Source organism: Centroberyx affinis, unplaced genomic scaffold (assembly GCF_046629955.1).
Source record: "Centroberyx affinis isolate AG114_WGS23_722 - 3 ecotype Tasmania unplaced genomic scaffold, CSIRO-AGI_Caff_v1 ptg006588l_1, whole genome shotgun sequence".
In the NCBI taxonomy this organism is placed as follows: Eukaryota; Metazoa; Chordata; class Actinopteri; order Beryciformes; family Berycidae; genus Centroberyx; species Centroberyx affinis.
In genome coordinates, this window is record NW_027283339.1 from 51103 (window position 1) to 70955 (window position 19853).

General features: G+C 43.9%; 1 protein-coding gene across 2 annotated transcripts in view; it reads left to right on the forward strand.

Annotated features, from left to right (window-relative positions):
* Positions 1-1109: 1109 nt before the first annotated feature.
* LOC139638836 (high affinity 3',5'-cyclic-AMP phosphodiesterase 7A-like) overlaps positions 1110-19853 on the forward strand; it is a 32771-nt gene continuing 14027 nt past the window's right edge. Inside the window, exons 1-4 of one of the 2 annotated variants that reach the window (XM_071512864.1) lie at positions 1110-1263; positions 15036-15096; positions 16649-16735; positions 18698-18712. In XM_071512864.1, the coding sequence (XP_071368965.1) occupies positions 1129-1263; positions 15036-15096; positions 16649-16735; positions 18698-18712 (298 nt within the window). In that variant the 5' untranslated portion in view covers positions 1110-1128. The remainder of the gene's footprint in view (positions 1264-15035; positions 15097-16648; positions 16736-18697; positions 18713-19853) is intronic. The other variant, XM_071512863.1, reaches the window with a different exon arrangement.

Genomic DNA, 19853 nt, shown 5'->3' on the forward strand with positions numbered 1-19853 from the left:
GGCGGCGGTGCTGCGTGTTGAAGCGGGGTGTGTTTGATATGAGGAAGCTGCCGGACTGCGGCCTGGCCGGGCGGGGAGCCACAGCTGAGACATGCAGACAGAAATGTGTCCGATGTGATGGAAAATACAAATAAAACGCAGAGAGAAGGCTCCGGTTCAGCAGGACGACTTGAGCGGGTCTGAAACTCCAGCCTTCTTCCTCTGGGGCTCTCCAGAGGTCTCCAGGGTTCTTCAGTGATCTCCAGGAGTTCCCAGTCGTTCTCCTGGGATCTCCAGTGGTTTCCAGGGATCTGCAGGAATTTCCAGAGATCTCCCGGAGTTTTCCAAGAACTACAGTGGTCTTCAGGGTTCTCCAGTGGTTCTCCAGGGTTCTCCAGTGGTCTCCAGAGGTCTCCAGAGGTCTCCAGGGTTCTTCAGTGATCTCCAGGAGTTCCCAGTCGTTCTCCTGGGATCTCCAGTGGTTTCCAGGGATCTGCAGGAATTTCCAGAGATCTCCCGGAGTTTTCCAAGAACTACAGTGGTCTTCAGGGTTCTCCAGTGGTTCTCCAGGGTTCTCCAGTGGTCTCCAGAGGTCTCCAGAGGTCTCCAGGGTTCTTCAGTGATCTCCAGGAGTTCCCAGTCGTTCTCCTGGGATCTCCAGTGGTTTCCAGGGATCTGCAGGAATTTCCAGAGATCTCCCGGAGTTTTCCAAGAACTACAGTGGTCTTCAGGGTTCTCCAGTGGTTCTCCAGGGTTCTCCAGTGGTCTCCAGAGGTCTCCAGGGTTCTTCAGTGATCTCCAGGAGTTCCCAGTCGTTCTCCTGTGGTTTCCAGGGATCTGCAGGAATTTCCAGAGATCTCCCGGAGTTTTCCAAGAACTACAGTGGTCTTCAGGGTTCTCCAGTGATTCTCCTGGGGTTCTCCAGTGGTCTCCAGGGTTCTCCAGTGGTCTCCGGTGATTCTCCAGGGGTTCTCCAGGGTTCTCCAGTGGTCTCCAGGGTTCTGCAGTGGTCTCCAGTGATTCTCCAGGGGTTCTCCAGTAGTCTCCAGTGGTCTCCAGGGTTCTCCAGTGGTTCTCCGGGGTTCTCCAGGGTTCCAGACTCGTGCCTGAGACGTTCCGCTGCAGCAGCTCCTCCTGGCCGTCTGTTCGATGGAAGTATGCTGCCAGCTGCCGGTGCTGCCTCTGGACCGGCCCGTCCCCAAACACGTCCTCAGCCGGCGGGGGGCCATCAGCTTCAGCAGCAGCTCGGCTCTGATTGGTCCGACGCCCCGGCAGCTCAGCAAGGTGAGACGCCCGGCTGACCTTTGACCTCATGAGGCAAACAACCACAGATAGAGCAAGAATCTGTCTTATTAAACAATATAGATACATTTCTGCCTTTTCCACTTAAAATACCCTTTCCTATAGAGCCGGGCGATACGTTTGAAATCAATATCACCATAATCATAAGGATTGTTTCCGATATTGATCTATATCACGATATGGTTCATGTCTGCAAAATCACATTTAAATAATCAAATTGATGTTCATCCCATTGAACTGAATGGTAATGTTTCATACCTCATTGGGCCTCATGCAGCAACATTCTCTTAAATTTCTCTTATATTTTCTCTTAATTTTCTGTTAAGAGAAAAAATAACCATCCGAATCTGCTCTTACCCAGGTGCTGAATGATGAATCCCACTTGATCATAGGTAACGCCCCCTAAACACCATATAAGGGCAGGCGTTGTGCAAATACTCTGGCACATGGCCAAGAACTGGAGAGGCGCTCTTGGCGATCTGAACCGGCTCATCCGCCTCATCAGATAGATCTGTGCGATCTGTAAGAACAGGTTCTCTGTAAGGCCTGGATGGCCAAAGCTAGAGATGTTCCGATACCAGTTTTTCCTTCCCGATACCGATTCCGATACCTGAACTTGCGTATCGGCCGATACAGAGTACCGATCCGATACCAGTGCGTTAAAAAAAAAATATATATTATTATTATTTTTTGACAGCTGTATACTACTAACCCTGTATGGATGTGATATGATTGCTATCATTGTTGTATGGCCTGGCTCAGGTTAAACCCTTTGTAAAACATGAACAAATACATACAGAGAATGAATGCCATAGAACTTTCTTTTGTTATCTAGTTTGAAAGTCAGTCATAACTGAAAAAGAACATAAATAAATAAATCTAGGAATAAATAACAATTCCTTTAAGTGCAGTCACAATTTAGTAAAATAAAAGACATTTAAAATTTTAAATAGTACAGTAACAGTATAAAACAGTAGTGCAACAGCAACTTAAAAACTAAATAAATCTAGGAATAAATAATTCCTTTAATAAATTGTTAAAGTGCAGGAAAACAGCCGTTTTATCCTGGTGAAACTACTTTAAAGTTGATTTTTTTCGGGGCTAATAAATTACGTGATATCAGATCGGTGCATAGACTCGCCGACTCGCCGATACCCGAGCCAACATTTAGGCTGTATCAGTATACTGGTCTTGGTATCGGAACAACTCGAGCCAAAGCATCTAAGAGCAGTACCGTATTTCCTCTAATATTGGCCCCGGGCCTTTATTTTCCTCAGCTGCAGAGGGTCCCAGGCCTTTATTGGAAGCAGGCTTATATTAGAGACAAGCCTTTATTTCTAATTCCCTCTGTTTGATAAGTATATTTGCTCATATTTTAGTACGAAGCCTCCTTGTTTTCTGATCTGCTTCTGTTGGGGTTCGTTAGGTATCCGTTTTTGTTACTGCGACGCATTACCGATAATTACGGTAATCGACGACGACACGCTCCAGAGACTTCCGCCGGCCGAGCCGTCTCGTGGCATACCGCCATCTTGTGGCTCTTGTACGTTACTACAGACTACAGTTACATTATATAACAGGCACCAGGAGTTTACCGGTATCCACCGTTGTTTTTTCCCCCGGCCTGTGTTTGGGGCCGGCCTTTATTTGTTCGTGTCGACCGCGGCCCCGGGACATTATCGGACACCCGGCTTTTAATTGACTACCGGCCACTATTAGAGGAAATACGGTATGTAAGCCATTCAGAAGCTGAACGCACGCAATATCATCCGAGGGTTTTTATAGTCTTAATTGGGATCAATGGAACAATAGCGTTTCTTTAGCCCACAAATTTAATAATCCAATCATTATAATTACTCTAAAACATATAATAATCTAAATTTGATTATATGATATTCATGCATTTTTTTAAGTTCCTCAAATTTAAAACTTATGTTTCATTGCCTTGGACAAACAATTTGTGGACTGTGAAAACAAGAGAAGAGCAAAAATAAGAAAACATTGGTGAATCCCAGAAATCAGTGGATACTAACAAAATAAGAACAAATCGTGGATACGAACAAAAATAAGAGAAAATTTGTTCGTATATCGCTTCCTGCATGAGGCCCAATGTGTCAGAAGCTTGTTCTCATCAGTTCAGCAGCTGAATTATGATTTCCCAAAATCTCCAGATCATCACCACATGATTCACTGACAGACCAGAAACCAAAATATTGAATTATCGCCCGGCTCTGCTTTCCTAATATCAGTTACTTACAGAGTCCACTTCTCCTGCCTGTCAGACGGTATAAAAAATGTGTAAATTTATTGATGTTTGTTTTATTTACTCCCAACAGTTCAGGATTGCAGCTGTGTGTGTGTGTGTGTGTGTGTGTGTGTGTGTGTGGAAAGCTGTAATGGGTCTAACTTCTCTGCAGTGAAATGTAGTTTAATCAGTTTAAAAGTCCCATATCATGTAAAGCAGGACTCCCCTCTCCTCTGTGGTGATAAAGGAGTTGGATGGTCTATCTAAACATGGTGAAAGTATCAAAACTAAATCCACACAATCCATATTAGTGCAGCGAGCCTCTAAACGAGCCGTTTGGACTTCCGTAACTTTGTGATGTCACAAAGGTTCGCTCATTATCATTTTTGTAAGAAATAACAGACTAACAAAGTGTTTTTTTCAAAGCGGTTGAGCGGTTGTCGTTGTTTATTACCGGAGAGTTTTCCCTACCTGTAGCCGCCGGGCCGCGGCGTCTCACGTTTCACTCTGGAAACGGTTAGCCGATCTGAACGGAGGGGTCGTTAATATTAATGAGCCTTAAAGACACGGAGACAGAAACGGCCTGTTCTTGGTAAGGCTCAGAGAGATGCTGGAAAATGAACGTGGAGAAATGGATTGAGAGTGTTTTTGGTTCATGACACCACACACACAGCTTTGACTGGACAGAAAGACACAAAATAAAACTCTGGACAGAATATGGAGCTTTTAAAAGAAGCAGCTTCATCAGGTTCAAGCTGTTGGTCGACTTTATTTTTTTGTCTCGGATATCGCACCGTCAGTTTTTAGTAAGTAAGTTCTCCCTCTGATTTTCTGCGTTTCCCAGCATGCCTTTCAGCAGCCCCCAGAGAAGGCGCGTGAACTTGCTGCTTCCAGTCAGATATGGGCGTACAGGCGTGTGAACAGCTAGCCAGCTAACTAGTTTGTGAAAATTGGGGCGTGTCTCTGATCTTGGCCACGCCCCTTTGTAGCTTCACCGGAAGGCCGGTTATCCACGAAGAAGAAAAGTTTTCCTTTACACAAAACCAGTTTCACTCATATTCATATTCAGTCATTTGAGTTTTTGTGTTTCCGCTCCTGCTGCTCTCTCCTCAGATCTTATTTATCTTGTTTGTCTCTTCTTCACTTTTCGTTGTTTTATGGTCACAGAAATATCCTCATGTTCAACCTCCTGATATCTGGCTGCTTGTACTGCTGGTGGTCCAGTGAAGTTTCCAGAATTTCTTCCTCCTCTTCTTCTTCCTCTTTCTCCTCCTCCTCTTCCTCTTCCTCCTCCTCCTACCCCTCCTCCTCTTTTTCCTCCTCCTCTCCCTCCTCCTCCTCCTCCTCCTCCTCCTCCTCCTCCTCCTCTTCTTCCTCCTCCTCTTCCTCTCCCTCCTCTTCTTCCTCCTCCTCCTCTTCCTCTCCCTCCTTCTCCTCTTCCTCTTTCTCCTCCTCTTCCTCCTCTTTTTCCTCCTCCTCTCCTCTTCCTCCTCCTCCTCCTCCTCTTCCTCTTCCTCTTCCTCTTCCTCTTCCTCTTCCTCTTCCTCTTCCTCTCCCTCCTCCTCCTCTTTCACACTCCACACTTGGTTTGATTGAAAATTATTCATTGATAAAAAGAACCGACAAGAACTCACTCACTTCAGAAGTGATGTTGGTGCACTTTTTCAGGTTTTGTCACTTTTGCACCTCTTGGAGATCAATGTCTTTATATTTTCATCTGGAATAAGTTATTATAACCAAGCTACATTCAGCAGTTTAGAGTCCAGAGCCCAAATAAGACGTAAAACTGGTTCCACCTGTACAGAGTTAAACAACTACTGCAACACTGATGAAGAAGATAAAGAGACTGAGGAAGATGAAGAGACTGAGGAAGATGAAGAGGATGAAGAGACTGAAGATGAAGATGATGAAGAAGACGAACAGACTGAGGAAGATGAAGAGGATGAAGAAGACGAAGAGACTGAGGAAAATGAAGAGGATGAAGAAGATGAAGAGACTGAAGAGGATGAAGAAGATGAAGAGACTGAGGAAGATGAAGAGGATGAAGAGACTGAGGAAGATGAAGAGGATGAAGAGACTGAGGAAGATGAAGAGACTGAAGATGAAGAGGATGAGGAGACTGAGGAAGATGAAGAGGATGAAGAGACTGAGGAAGATGAAGAGGATGAAGAGACTGAAGATGAAGAAGATGAAGAGACTGAAGATGAAGAAGATGAAGAGACTGAAGAAGATGAAGAGGATGAAGAGACTGAAGATGATATGCGGTTCACAATTCGATACGACAGTGTCAACAAAGTCTGACTGTGCAGAATTCTGTTTATTTCTGAGACTCAAATCTTTCTAGCGATGCCATTGGCTGCTAGAATGTAAACAACAATTTAAAAATGTCGTTACAAATATTCGTAACAATAATATAATTTGGATGGAGAGCTTGTGAAACTGTGATGGTCAAGAGTCTCATTAGTGATTACTACAGCAGAATAACATGGAGCTGATATCACCATTCATGTTCCTGACAGCAGAATAACATGGAGCTGATATCACCATTCATGTTCCTGACAGCAGAATAACATGGAGCTGATATCACCATTCATGTTCCTGACAACAGACGGACTGACACACTGTTGTGTTGTGATGTATTGAATTTTAATATTTCATCCCGTCACTACATCATAATACTGAAGGAAGGTTTGGTCCGGCGGTCGATGTGAGGAACGTGCGGACGGATCGCAGAGCGACAACTCATGACAAGGGTCTGGATTTCTGAAGCGCCTTTGAATGTTTTGGGCTCCGGTCTTGTTTGGGCTCCGGTCTTGTTTGGGCTCTGGTCTTGTTTGGGCTCTTGTCTTGTTCGGGCCCTGGTCTCGTTTGGGCTCTGGTCTCATCTGGGCTCTGGTTTTGTTTTGGGCTCTGGTCTTGTTTGGGCTCTGGTCTTGTTTGGGCTCTTGTCTTGTTCGGGCCCTGGTCTCGTTTGGGCTCTGGTCTCATCTGGGCTCTGGTCTTGTTTTGGGCTCTGGTCTTGTTTGGGCTCTGGTCTTGTTTGGGCTCTTGTCTTGTTCGGGCCCTGGTCTCATTTGGGCTCTGGTCTCATCTGTGCTCTGGTCTTGTTTTGGGCTCTGGTCTTGTTTGGGCTCTTGTCTTGTTCGGGCCCTGGTCTCGTTTTCAGCTCTGGTCTCGTTTGGGCTCTGGTCTCCTTTGGGCTCTGGTCTCGTTTGGGCTCTGGTCTTGGTTTGGGCTCTGGTCTCGTTTGGGCTCTGGTCTCGTTTGGGCTCTGGTCTTGGTTTGGGCTCTGGTCTTGTTTGGGCTCTGGTCTCGTTTGGGCTCTGGTTTCATTTGGGCTCTGGTCTTATTTGGGCTCTGGTCTTGGTTTGGGCTCTGGTCTCGTTTGGGCTCTGGTTTCATTTGGGCTCTGGTCTCATCTGTGCTCTGGTCTTGTTTTGGGCTCTGGTCTTGTGTGGGCTCTTGTCTTGTTCGGGCCCTGGTCTCGTTTTCAGCTCTGGTCTCGTTTGGGCTCTGGTCTCCTTTGGGCTCTGGTCTCCTTTGGGCTCTGGTCTTGGTTTGGGCTCTGGTCTCGCTCGTTTGGGCTCTGGTCTCGTTTGGGCTCTGGTCTCGTTTGGGCTCTGGTCTCGTTTGGGCTCCGGTCTCGTTTGGGCTCTGGTCTTGTTTCACCGGGAGTTTCTGTGTTGAATGTTCTGCTGTGTCAGCATGATGTTTTCAGCCTGTGTGTCGTACACTGACTTCTCTTCAGGAGGATGAACCGTTTCCTGTCTTTGCCCCTCCTACCAGCATCTAACAGTTGGGAGGTCAGGGGTCAAAGGTCACAGCAGCCAGGCAATAGATGGAACAAATATTCCTGTGAGCCGAGGATGATGATGATGATGATGCTGGTGGAGAAGAGAAGGGAAGAAAGGAAGATGGAGGAGTTTTAGTTTAAAGAAGACTACGATTTACACTCATATCAACATCTTGGCAATGAGATTAAATCCACTGTGGATTCTGCAGTTATTAATGCGGGAAACTAAACCTGCAGAATGTGACTGTAGGCTGTTGATTGTGCAGCTGGATGTGAAGCCTGGTGCTGAAGAGGAAATGGTCTCTCCGCTTGTCTCTCCGCTCGTCTCTCTCCGCTCGTCTCTCTCTGCCTGCAGGATTTGAATACTGTGGGCCGGCTTCGTTTGCATGCCGCTCCGATTTGCATGATATTTGAAAGTGTGAAGTCCCGAGTCGAGCGGCTTCAGCCTGAGGGAAGCTGAACCGACCGGGAACAAATAGCAGCATTGTGTTAAAAAAACACAGCGTCGACTTTATTTGCAGTTAGTTCTCACACTCACTGTTCACTGTCTTCAGCTGCTAAATATGAAAAACTGCTCCTGTAAAAGTACGATGTTCGAAAGGGGCGAGTGTTACAATTACCTAGGTATCTGGTTAGATGAAAAATGTCTTTTAAAACCCACGTCAACGAACTGACTAAGAAACTAAAATTTAAACTGGGTTTCTTTTTTTTAGAAATAAGCAATGCCTTACCATGAGTAGTAGGATGCAGATTGTACAAGCAACATTTGTATCAGTGCTGCAGGGTGATGCATTGTATTGGGATTGCTCTTGTTTTTCTTAGTAGACTTTATTATTTTTTCTGCATGTGGATGGTCTGGAAATAACTTGAATTTTGTTTGTTGTTTTGTTTTCTTGTTGTGTACACAGGTCTCTCTTGAAAACGAGATCTCGATCTCAATGGGACTTACCTGTTTAAATATACAAAAATATAAAAAAAATATTTTACGACATTATTATTAAAACTCTTTGTGATCAGACATAGTTTGGACAAAATACAATTGGTTTACGGATTTACGGAGCAAAATGCTAACAATTGCAATGCTGCACCCTTAGCAAAACTACTGAACGCCAAGTCTAAGGGCAAGGGGCATTGCAAGGGCGGCAAGCACACTTAAAGTTTCTTTAGAAAATTTTGCCTTTTCTAGTTGCGTGTTGTAGTTCTTATATTTTGTACTGTATTGAGTAACAGGACAATTACAGCTACTGCATTTCAAGATATAACTTGTAAGCCTAATTCTGAGGAGAGTAGGCAACAGAAATATATGGTCAATCTGTCCTTTCATTGTCCCATACCAAAATGCTTATACAATTTCACTCATATTTCAAGTTCACTCAGCAATCACCGACTGACCCAAGGGTGGAACTACATCACTGGTGGAGGACAACATGTTTACTATTTGCTTGTAGTGCAAGAAATCGTGTTATATCAACAAATCCTCCCGTTTGTTGACGGAGAAAAAACATATTGTCAGTATTTCAGGAATGAAGACAGAGGGTTTTAATGGGTTTCAGAAGGTTCCAGTCACTGTGAGCCCGACCTGCTGCAGACTCCGCTCACACAGGACGAGGTTTCAAATCACACATCGAGTCAAACTTTTTAATTTAACAGCCTGCAGTCAGTGAAGTGTGTGTGTGTTTACGCCGAGTGTTTGGCCCGTTGCTATGGGGCTGTGTGTGTGTGTGTGTGTGTGTGTGTGTGTGTGTGTGTGTGTGTGTGTGTGTGTTGGGGGGTTGTGTGGTGCTGGTGCCCGGCATAGCGGTCTGACAGCTGCACCAAAGACTGTCTCTGTTCAGAAGATGATTCACTCGATAGTAAAAACGGTCTGTCACTGAGCTCTGTGATGACCTCATCGTCTCTGGACGCATTTTGACGAAACTTCAGGGAATGATGCGTCTCACTGCTTTTGTTTTGGCGTTTCTAAAATTGCACTGATTGGCCTGAGGGGGGCGCCACAACGTTTATTCACTCATCCATGTGTCGCACAAAAACTCAAACTGATCTGATTTTGAAAAAAAATTGGGAAATAATGCATCTCACTGCTGCATTCAGCTTTCAAAATGACTGATTGGCCAAAGAGAAACTACAGTTTGTTCCTATTGGCCCAGATGGGGAGCGACATGTTTACTGCTGCCTTGTTTACGCAAACCCTCAACATAGCTGGACAGCATACGGTAAATTAATAGTAATTAAATAAACATAGATAGCGTATTGTAAATGAATAATAATTAAAAACAGTCACTGCTCTTCATCTTTACTTCTGGTCCAAACACGACGCTGTGACCTGAAACAAACTTGCTTTTCTCCAGATCTACTTTAAACAAAATCACTTTAACTCTGGATGCTGCTGCAGTGCTTTGGGTTTGTGTGTCATTTGGTCCAAATAAACTGTGATGTTTTAACAGAAGCCCATATCTCACTTTAACATTAATATCTCACCGCATTTCTGTTAGCACCAATACATTGACACTCTGATCCATTTTTGGCTTCTGGAAACAGACACAGAGTGAGACGTCTCTGCTTCTTCCATGACACACACACACACACACACACACACACTCACTCTGATGCGGGGCGGTTGGATGGGACTGGTCCTGCTCTGGTCTCTGGTTGTGGTTCTGCTCCAGACTCTCCTGTGTTAGTGTCAGGATGTAACCTGATAACTCGTCTTCTGCTGCCCTACGGACTTTAACGGTAGGTAACGTTATTATCTTTAAGTAACGTTAGTGGACCTCGGTATTTGAACCGTGTCGCAGTGCTTCAGTGCAGAGAACTGAACCCACTGTGGGTCTGTACAGGATCTGTGCCGCTCTGACCCACCATGCAGACTGTCACATTTTTGTATTGAGATACATTAATTAAGAACAGACTAATTAACAGTTTGGAGTTAACTGACTTGATGATGGGCTGACGTGTTTACAGTCGTGACAACAGACAGTATTTTTTTATACGTTTATTATTCCAGAAACTTGATTTTCGTTTGAGTGATGATGTGAACTCGTTCATATGACTAGTTCATATATTTTATATGGTAATCTTACTGTCATTTCTTAAATTATAATATTTTTAGGCGAAGAACAGAGCCAGTTTTAGGTTACAAACATCCACCAGACAGCAGATAAGAGAAAAGCGTTTTTCTGAAAATTGTCAGATTTCATTTTGACTGAAGCAGCTTTTTAAAATCTGCCTCGTCGTCTCAGAATCCTCCTTCAACACGACGCTGTTGAGTGATGACATCACCCGGCTGCTCGCCAGCAGCAGGTGAGATCTGCTGCTGTTTCGCTTGGCGAGGCGGGTAGTGATGTCACCGGTGGGCTGACCGGGCCAGAAGGGAGCATGTGGCTCGCCGCCTCGCCGCTCTGCCATAAACAGACTGGTTGGTGTAAACAGCAGGATGTTGGCAGTGGAAACGCTGCAGGCCGGCCGGCTGTCTGCTGACACTTCTCACTGCAGCTCACATTCAGTCCTTTAGACCTTTGATGGAAACAGATTAAAATGACCTGTGATGAAAATAAGTACATTATAGTCAATGAAGCTGCGTCCTCCTCAACACGTTTTACACATTGAAAAGACATTGAATAGAAAAACGGCAGTTAGAATCAGGAAAATACATATTATGCAGGTGAGAAAAAAACGAAAACACCTAAAACAATGAAGCAAAAAATATTAATTTTTAATTTTCCATTTTATTAATAATAAAATGGAGCAAATATCATGATTGATGATATGTATTGTCACGTTGTGTATTGTGATATGTTGTGTGTGGATACATGGTCCCGTCCCTCACCTCAGTAAGGTCCAGAACCTTCTCCTGCAGCTCTGACCAGAGTGGATTACTGATTCCTGAGGCTGATTAGATCCATACATGGATTTAATGGGTCATTTCTAGTCCGAGGCTGTGGAAATGGATTACTAGCTAGCTGTGGTCGCTTGGTCTCTCTCTCTCTCTCTCTCTCTCTCTCACACACACACACACACACACACACACACTGTACATGCATGTGACGACCCAGTATCAGATCTGGGTCAGCTGTCATCTCCTATATTGTGGTTAAACCTTCAGTCTGTTCTATATGTAGCCTGACTGTTGATCTGGCTGACGGTTCACAGAACAGACCAAACTACTGCTACTACTACTACTACTACTGCTACTACTGCTACTACTACTGCTACTACTACTACTACTGCTACTACTACTCCTACTACTGCTACTACTACTGCTACTGCTAATACTGCTACTACTACTGCTACTACTACTGCTACTGCTAATACTGCTACTACTACTGCTACTACTACTACTACTGCTACTACTACTCCTACTACTGCTACTACTACTGCTACTGCTAATACTGCTACTACTACTGCTACTACTACTACTGCTACTACTACTACTACTACTGCTACTACTACTACTGCTACTACTGCTACTACTACTGCTACTGCTACTACTACTCCTACTACTACTGCTACTGCTACTACTGCTACTACTACTCCTACTACTACTGCTACTGCTACTACTGCTACTACTACTGCTACTACTACTGCTACTGCTACTACTGCTACTACTACTACTGCTACTACTACTACTGCTACTGCTACTACTACTACTGCTACTGCTAATACTGCTACTACTACTGCTACTACTACTACTGCTACTACTACTGCTACTACTACTGCTAATACTGCTACTACTACTGCTACTACTACTACTGCTACTACTGCTACTACTACTACTGCTACTGCTACTACTACTACTGCTACTACTACTGCTACTGCTACTACTACTACTGCTACTGCTACTACTACTACTGCTACTGCTAATACTGCTACTACTACTGCTACTACTACTACTGCTACTACTACTGCTACTACTACTGCTAATACTGCTACTACTACTGCTACTACTACTACTGCTACTACTGCTACTACTACTACTGCTACTGCTACTACTACTACTGCTACTACTACTGCTACTGCTAATACTGCTACTACTACTGCTACTGCTAATACTGCTACTACTACTGCTACTACTACTACTGCTACTACTACTGCTACTACTACTACTACTGCTACTACTGCTGCTATTACTACTGCTACTACTGCTACTACTACTACTGCTAATACTGCTACTAATTAAATATTACAGTTTGTGAAGTAAAGTATGCAGTCTCTTCATGGAGTATTGCAGGTCCATGAAGTCTGAGTCTGTGGTGTTTTGGCTGATGTCCATGACAGAGAGAGAGAGAGAGAGAGAGAGAGAGAGAGAGAGAGCTATGCAAATCAATGGAGTGCATTGACGTCACTGGTTTGAATCTGATGCCATGCTCTCCACACACACACTAACACACACACACACCCCTCTCTGTGTTGTGTGGAGTGGTGAGGCTTGGCATTCATTGGAGTGTAAAGAGGGTCATACCCCCCCTCACATGGCTGCACGCACACACACACACACACACACACTCACTCACTCACTCACTCACTCACTCACTCACTCACTCACACACTCACTCACTCACACACTCACTCTCTCACACACACACACACACACACACAGCCCATTTACAGTATTAGTGCCAGGACCTGAGGCAGTGTGTTTTAGCTTGTGGGAAGGTGAAATGCAGTGTGTGTGTGTGTGTGTGTGTGTGTGTGTGTGTGTGTGTGTGTTAGTGTGTGTGTGCGTGTGTAGCTTTCTAAAGATCTTGTGTTCCTGTCAGTATGTAGACTGATATAATACTTAATAATAACTAGGGATGCACCGATATGGAAATGTTGGGCCGATACCGATATTCAGTTTCATATTGACCCGTTTGTTCCCTGCCAAAATATCTATACTCTGCCCTTCATTATACTTTGCAATGAATATAGATTTAAGGTTCAGCTTTTATTGTAACAACTTTCACATAACCAAAAATGCCCTTTTTGAAATTGATCTAAATAAATAGAAAGAAAATGAACTAGGGCTGCAACTAACAATTATTTTCATTGTCGATTAATCTGTCGATTATTTTCTCGATTAATCGATTAGTTGTTTGGTCTATAAAATGTCAGAAAATGGTGAAAAATGTGGATCAGTGTTTCCCAAAGCCCTTCTTACAAAATTACTCAAACCGATTAATCTATTATCAAAATAGTTGGCGATTAATAGTTGACAACTAATTGACTAATCGATTAATGGATTAAAAATGGATAAAAGTTCATGTAAACACTCATTCCGATCACTTTCTTTGTCTCGCCTAAACGCACATCTCAATGCGATCGTTATATTTAGCGCTCATGTAAACACTTGTGTGGCGATCTTCCTTCAGAATGATTTCATTCAGAATGAAAAGAAAATGTCTCATGTGACTGCAGCGAGTGTTGATCGGCTCTCCTTCCATTCAAACTTGAACGTCTTTGGAACAGATTAGTGACGCAACATGTTAATGAGTACCGGCCACTGCCATCGGTGGAAAACAGGCGATTGACTCCTTTCCCATCGGCAGTAGACGAGTTTGCCTTTCTGTTTTTTTTTCTGGCGAGTCACGTTCAACGTCACAAACGTGCCGGAAAACAGGGTTAGCAAACAGCAGAAAGCAGCATGGAGGCCAGAGATAATGTTACGGTGGTTATTTTTTAAATATTTTTTACTTCAGTCTCTCTTTCAAACTCAACGCCGACTGAACGGTGCCATTGTTCCGACGGCCCGTTATTCCGAATTTTCTCCCCTCGTTTCTCAAACAAACAGAAGCACATGGCTAATTATTATGCAGAATGACGTCATCGGACCTTCCCGGGTGCAACGGAGGAAGCTGGCTGTCGGATATTTCCTCTAACAATCCTGCTTCCCTGGTTGGAATTCTGCAGCAGTGACATCACGATGGTAGTGAGGCTTAATCCCCTAAGTAGAACAAGCTGCTCACGTTTTCTTCATGGAGCACATGGTCTGATGTTTGGAGCAGCCGACTGGTGTAGTTGGTAAGCTACCGGACATCAGTTCCAACGGCCATATAGATAAAAAAAAAATAATAATAATAATAACAATAAATAATGTTCCTGCCTGGCTATTTACACGCCAACGTCCGGAACGTCAACGCGCGTCACAGCGTCACGCCGGAAAAGGGTTGAAAATTAGCGAGTCCACCGGGTGTCATGTTCCCATCACTGCCGACCGGAGCTGGAGCCGATACATACCCGTGACTACCGCAGAGTCATGTGACCCGGGAATGAATGCCGATTGGACCCTTTCACACTGAAGACAAAAGCCAGATGTTAGCGGGTGTTAGTGGGTTTTTTGAGCAGTGTGAAAGGGGGTTAAGAAGACAGATATGAACTGATATTAATGCAAAACAGACTGAAAGAGGCACCAGCTGAATCCATCTTCAGCTCCTCTGGTTTGGTTTCAGCATTTTGCTTCTGTCATTCTATAGTTTTGTTTTGTTTTTTGTTTTTTTGTTTTTTTATCAGGGAGCTTTGGTGTGTTTGGCTTGTGGTTTTGCTTCTGAATTCTTGATATATTTGGGTCAGTGTCACCAAGACTGATTCCGGGACATTTACTCTGTGAATAAAGTGTTTGTGAGATCTCTGCTCATCGAGGTCTCTAGAAATACAAACGCAGAACTTTGATTGTATTTTTTTAACAAGATGGCCGCCGTTTTCTCTCCATCTGACTGATCTTGTCCTTGTGTTTTCCTCCAGAGACGAGGAGCGATCTCCTACAACAGCGCCGACCAGACGGCTCTCTACATCCGCATGCTAGGTGGGTGGAACCGCACAGAGTGTGAGTCTAATGGGCCAGTTTCAATGCATTGCATCAAGATAATGCTGCCGGGTTCCACAGTATCAATACTGAGTTTGGAGAGGAGTGGTCCAGACAGGGGAGTCAGGGGATTTGATGCATTTTGTGGGGAAGTCGGGGAATTTTACAAATGGGTCACTGTCCAGGAATCTAGCAGAGTTTATTTTCCAGCTTGTTTCACAGGTTCACTGCAGCAGCTGGTTTTCAGACTGAAAAACAACATTAACAATTAACAAACAAACAAACATTAACAAACAGGAGGAACAGTTTCATATGGAGGAGGATCAGGGCCACACGTGAAATCTTTTTTTCAGTTCTGAGAATAAAGTCAGAATTCTTAGGTGAAACTGGTGGGTTTCTATGGAAGCGTAATGCATTCACTTGAGAAAAAAAAAAAATTTGCCCTGTTTTTCTGAATTAACGAGATAATTATCTCAGAATTCGGAGAAAAGTTTTCATGGAAAAAAAAAATAATTCTGCTGTTTTTCTGAATTAATATCTCAAAATCCCAAGAGAAGCTCTCATTCCTACTTGAGAGCTCGATTTCATGGAAGCAAACATGTCCCACCTGTTTAGTTTAATCCAGTTTTATTTGTAAAAAGCAAAATAAAAAAAAACAGCAGAAATTTGTTTTTTCCATGAAAACTTTTCTCAGAATTCCGAGATAATTATCTCGTTATTAAGAAAAACAGGGCAATTTTTTTCTCAAGTGAATGCATTACGCTTCCGTAGGTTTCTGACGCTAGTTCTGAGTTTAAATTCAGAATTCTGAGTTTAAAGTCAAAATTTTAGTTAAAAATCTAAATTTTGAGTTTAAAGTCAAAATTTTGAGATTAAAGTCAAAATTCTGAACATAAAGTCAGAACTCAAACACGTTTTTTCACATGTGGCCCCGACAGGCCCCTTTCACAAACATGGCTGCCGCACTTCTGCAGGGTAAAGCTCAGTTGTCACTATTGCCAGCAATGTTAAAAAGCCAAGACACAAACAGAAAGATCTGTCAGTGACAACAGCTGTATTGTGTTGAAACACTAAATCACTGATCGGACAGAGTTATGGGAGACAGAAAGTTGCTTCTTAACATTGCTGGCAACGATCTGTAACCTGCAGAAGAACAGCAGCCATGTTGGTGAGAAGGACCTGTCCTCTTCTGCAGGTTCAGGTCATGGGAACACTGTTTTAGCATTTTTTTTGCCTTTATTAGGCAGTTGACAGAGGAGAGAGACTGGTAGAGAGAGAGAGAGAGAGGGAGAGGGAGGGAGGGAGGGAGGGAGGGAGGGATGACAGTTAGCGTTAGCGACTCTGGCTAACGAGTCTGAACACCAAACAGAGGCTCAGCGAACGTCTGCAGCAGCTTCCTGTCCGGCTGCGTTTTCCTCGTTCTTGACTCTGTACTTCAGGAAGTCTCTCTGTTTCTTCTCTCCCTCCATCCCTCCACCCCTCCATCCCTCTACCCCGACCTCTGACCTCTGACCCCCGACCTCCGACCTCTGACCCAACTCCCCTCCGGCAGACGTGAGAGTCCGGAGCCAGGTGGGACCGGGACCGGAGAGACGAGGCTCGCACCCGTACCTTTATGTCGACTTCCGTGATTTGCACTGTGAGTAGAGCAGAGCAGAGCAGAGCGGTCAGGTCATTGATCTGTTGTATTGATCAGGCCGATCAGGCCGATCAGGCCGATCAGCTGCCTGCAGACTGCTGCCACCAATCCATGATCAGCTTTTATTTAGTTATTTAGTTTCTGATTTGGTCTTTAATCCTGTTCAGGTGGCAGTGACAAGACTTAACAAGTCTGGATTTTGATTTCAGATTCAATCCCCGCTCTCTCTCTCTCTCTCTCTCTCCCCCTCTCTCTCTGTCTCACTATCTCTCTGTCTCTCTCTCTCTCTCTCTCCCTCTCTCCCCCCCCTCACTGTCTCTCTCTCTCTGTCTCTCTCTCTCCCCCCCCCCTCTCTCTCTCTCTCCCCCCCTCTCTCTCTGTCTCACTATCTCTCTGTCTCTCTCTCTCTCCCTCTCTCCCCCCCCCTCTCACTGTCTCTCTCGTTCTCTCTCTCTCTCTCTCTCCCTCTCTCTCCCTCTCTCTCTCTCTCTCTCTCTCTCTCTCTCTCTCTCTCTCTCTCTCTCTCTCTCTCTCATGGTGAGTGTATGTTGACAGTACAGGATTCATCGTGTCGCTCTGCCAGCTGGCTGGACAATGTGCTGCTGTGTCAGCAAGCATGTCTGCATGCAAAACACACACACACACACACACACACACACACACACACACACACACACACACACAGTGGTAGATTCAAATCCTTGTTTGAACATCCAGATGGCGACTCAGCAGACAGAACTGCTGCATCACACTCTGCTGACTGTTAAAGGAAAATTCCCCCTAAAACACTTCAAACTCTTGCATCAGCTGTTGTGATGTTCTTCTCATCTCTGCCTCCATCCAGTAGTTAGTTGTGTTTTTCTTCTTGAGACGTTCAACAGTCATACAGGGTAGTGGTGTAACGGACCGTAGTTGATCCGGGATCCCCCCCCCCCCCACACACACACACACACACGGTTCGGCACGCATGTGAACCGCAGATTAATTGCGAAGTTTAACCATCATAGGGTGAAATACAGTTTTACTGCCGCTAGTAATAATTCCCTAAATCTGGATGCAGAGTTGCAGTGAAAGACTCAGACAGACAGAAGCTGCTGTGTTTTACTCTGAAGAACAATGACTGAGTTAGAGAAGAAGAAAAAAGGAAGAGCGACTGATTTAAAAGCCGTCGCTTTCCGCCTCCGTTGAGTGAAATCCTGTCGGCTGTGACTTGACTTGGGGCGTTTTCAGAGGTGGAACTGGGAAACTGGGAAACTGGAAACTGGGAAACTGGGAAACTGGGCTGCTTGTCTTCATGAAACAGATCAGAAGACTGTGATGTTTATTTCAGGTTGGGCCACATGCTGCCTTCCCTTCACTCACAGCTCAGCTCAGAGAAGCTCCGTCTCTCTGCCTGTCTGTGGCAGAGCCTTCGGTGCTGATAGGCTGTCACTCGAGACGTGTGACCAATCAGAGAGTGCGGTGGGCGGGACATTGAGCGAGACTACAGAGTGGAGACTACAGACAGAGAGAAGCCAAAGCAGCACATTTTTAAATTAATTCAATTCAATACTTTATTGCCATGTCAACACAGTTGATAGGAATTTGCCTCAGTGCAGCTCTGAAGAACAGACACAAAAACACACACATAAGTAAATAAAATATATAAAATAAGAACAGCAAAAACAGTTATCACATTTATACATTCAAACATACATAATATGATAAAGTCCTGAAGTGCTACATTCGTTTTAAAGTCCTTGTTACTTTTAAACTGCATTTAACCCTTTTTTTTTTTTTTTTGCTGATCCGAAAAATGATCCGATCCGTGACTCAAAACCGCGATACGATCCGAACCGAACCGTGAGTTTTGTGATCCGCTGCAGCCCTAATACAGGGAGACATCCATCGTAGAAGAGGAGAGAGACCAATTTCTCCACCACAGGAGCAGAGAGAGAGACCAGCATGCACTGCAGCAGAGAGACAGGCTGGGTTTGAGTGAAGGGCGACTTTCACTTTTTCTCAACTGGAGAAACTCTCTCTCTCTCTCTTGCTGTTACTCTCTCCACAGACAGGTAGAATACAGTCTGGATACACCAACCCCCCCCCCCCCCGTCTCTGCAGGTTGTTGAAAGGCATTCTGGGAAACGTAGTGAATCACTAACTGCAGCAGAAGTAGACTCAGCTTAGTGATTTAGGTGGAGAACTGAATCCTCAAAATATTTATGATAAAGGAAGATCCAGATCCAAGTTTATGTTTTGTCTGTTTTTATTTTTGGAAATTAATAAATATTTGATCACAAAAAAAAGAGATAATTGACGATCCAGAACAGCACTGTTGTCGTGGATCATTATTATTGATTACAGAATAAAATATATACTGATTTTTATATCTCAATGTTGTGCTGCCACCATGTTATTTAAGTTGTTAATCCACTGGAGTCTGATTGGTTTAAACAGTAAGATAAGTGGCTTTTTGCTTCATCTGAACAGTTGAATTCCAGTTCTGGAACATCAGATCTGAGTTTATGTTCAAACTTTTAACAACAACAACTTGACTGTGAGAGTCTGACTGACTGATGGAGGCAGAGGGTGAGGGAGGAGAAGCTCTCATGTGCGGTTTTAGTTTTAAACGTAAAGGAATGAGGGAAACGTTTTATGGTTTGTTCAAAACTTAGTTTTAATACTCATGCATTTGTTCTTTTTGTTTTTTGTTTACCTTTAAAGCCTGTTATATGTTTCCATTTGAGTTAATACATCATCCCATAATGACATGAATCAATCAATCAAACTTTATTTGCTATACCAATAAAGTTTGATTGATTGATTGATGAAATATTGCAGTGTAAATATTACTTTAACTTTATTAACATCACTCCATCAAACAGCTAACAGCTAACACTATGAGCTAGCTAGCAGGCTAATGTTATGCTGGTAAGCTAGAGCTAGCTGACTAGTAAGCTAGCTAGTGTTAATGTCTTAAGTTAAGTTTGTGAATTTGAGAAAAAATAGAATAAGTCCTTGAAGGTTTTTGAGAATAAAGGGACCGAAGCAGCAGGAGGAAAACCCTGTGATGGAGATTTAGTTTTAAAATGAAGGATTTCACCAGGAGATCTTGATCAGCAGTAAAACCTGCAGC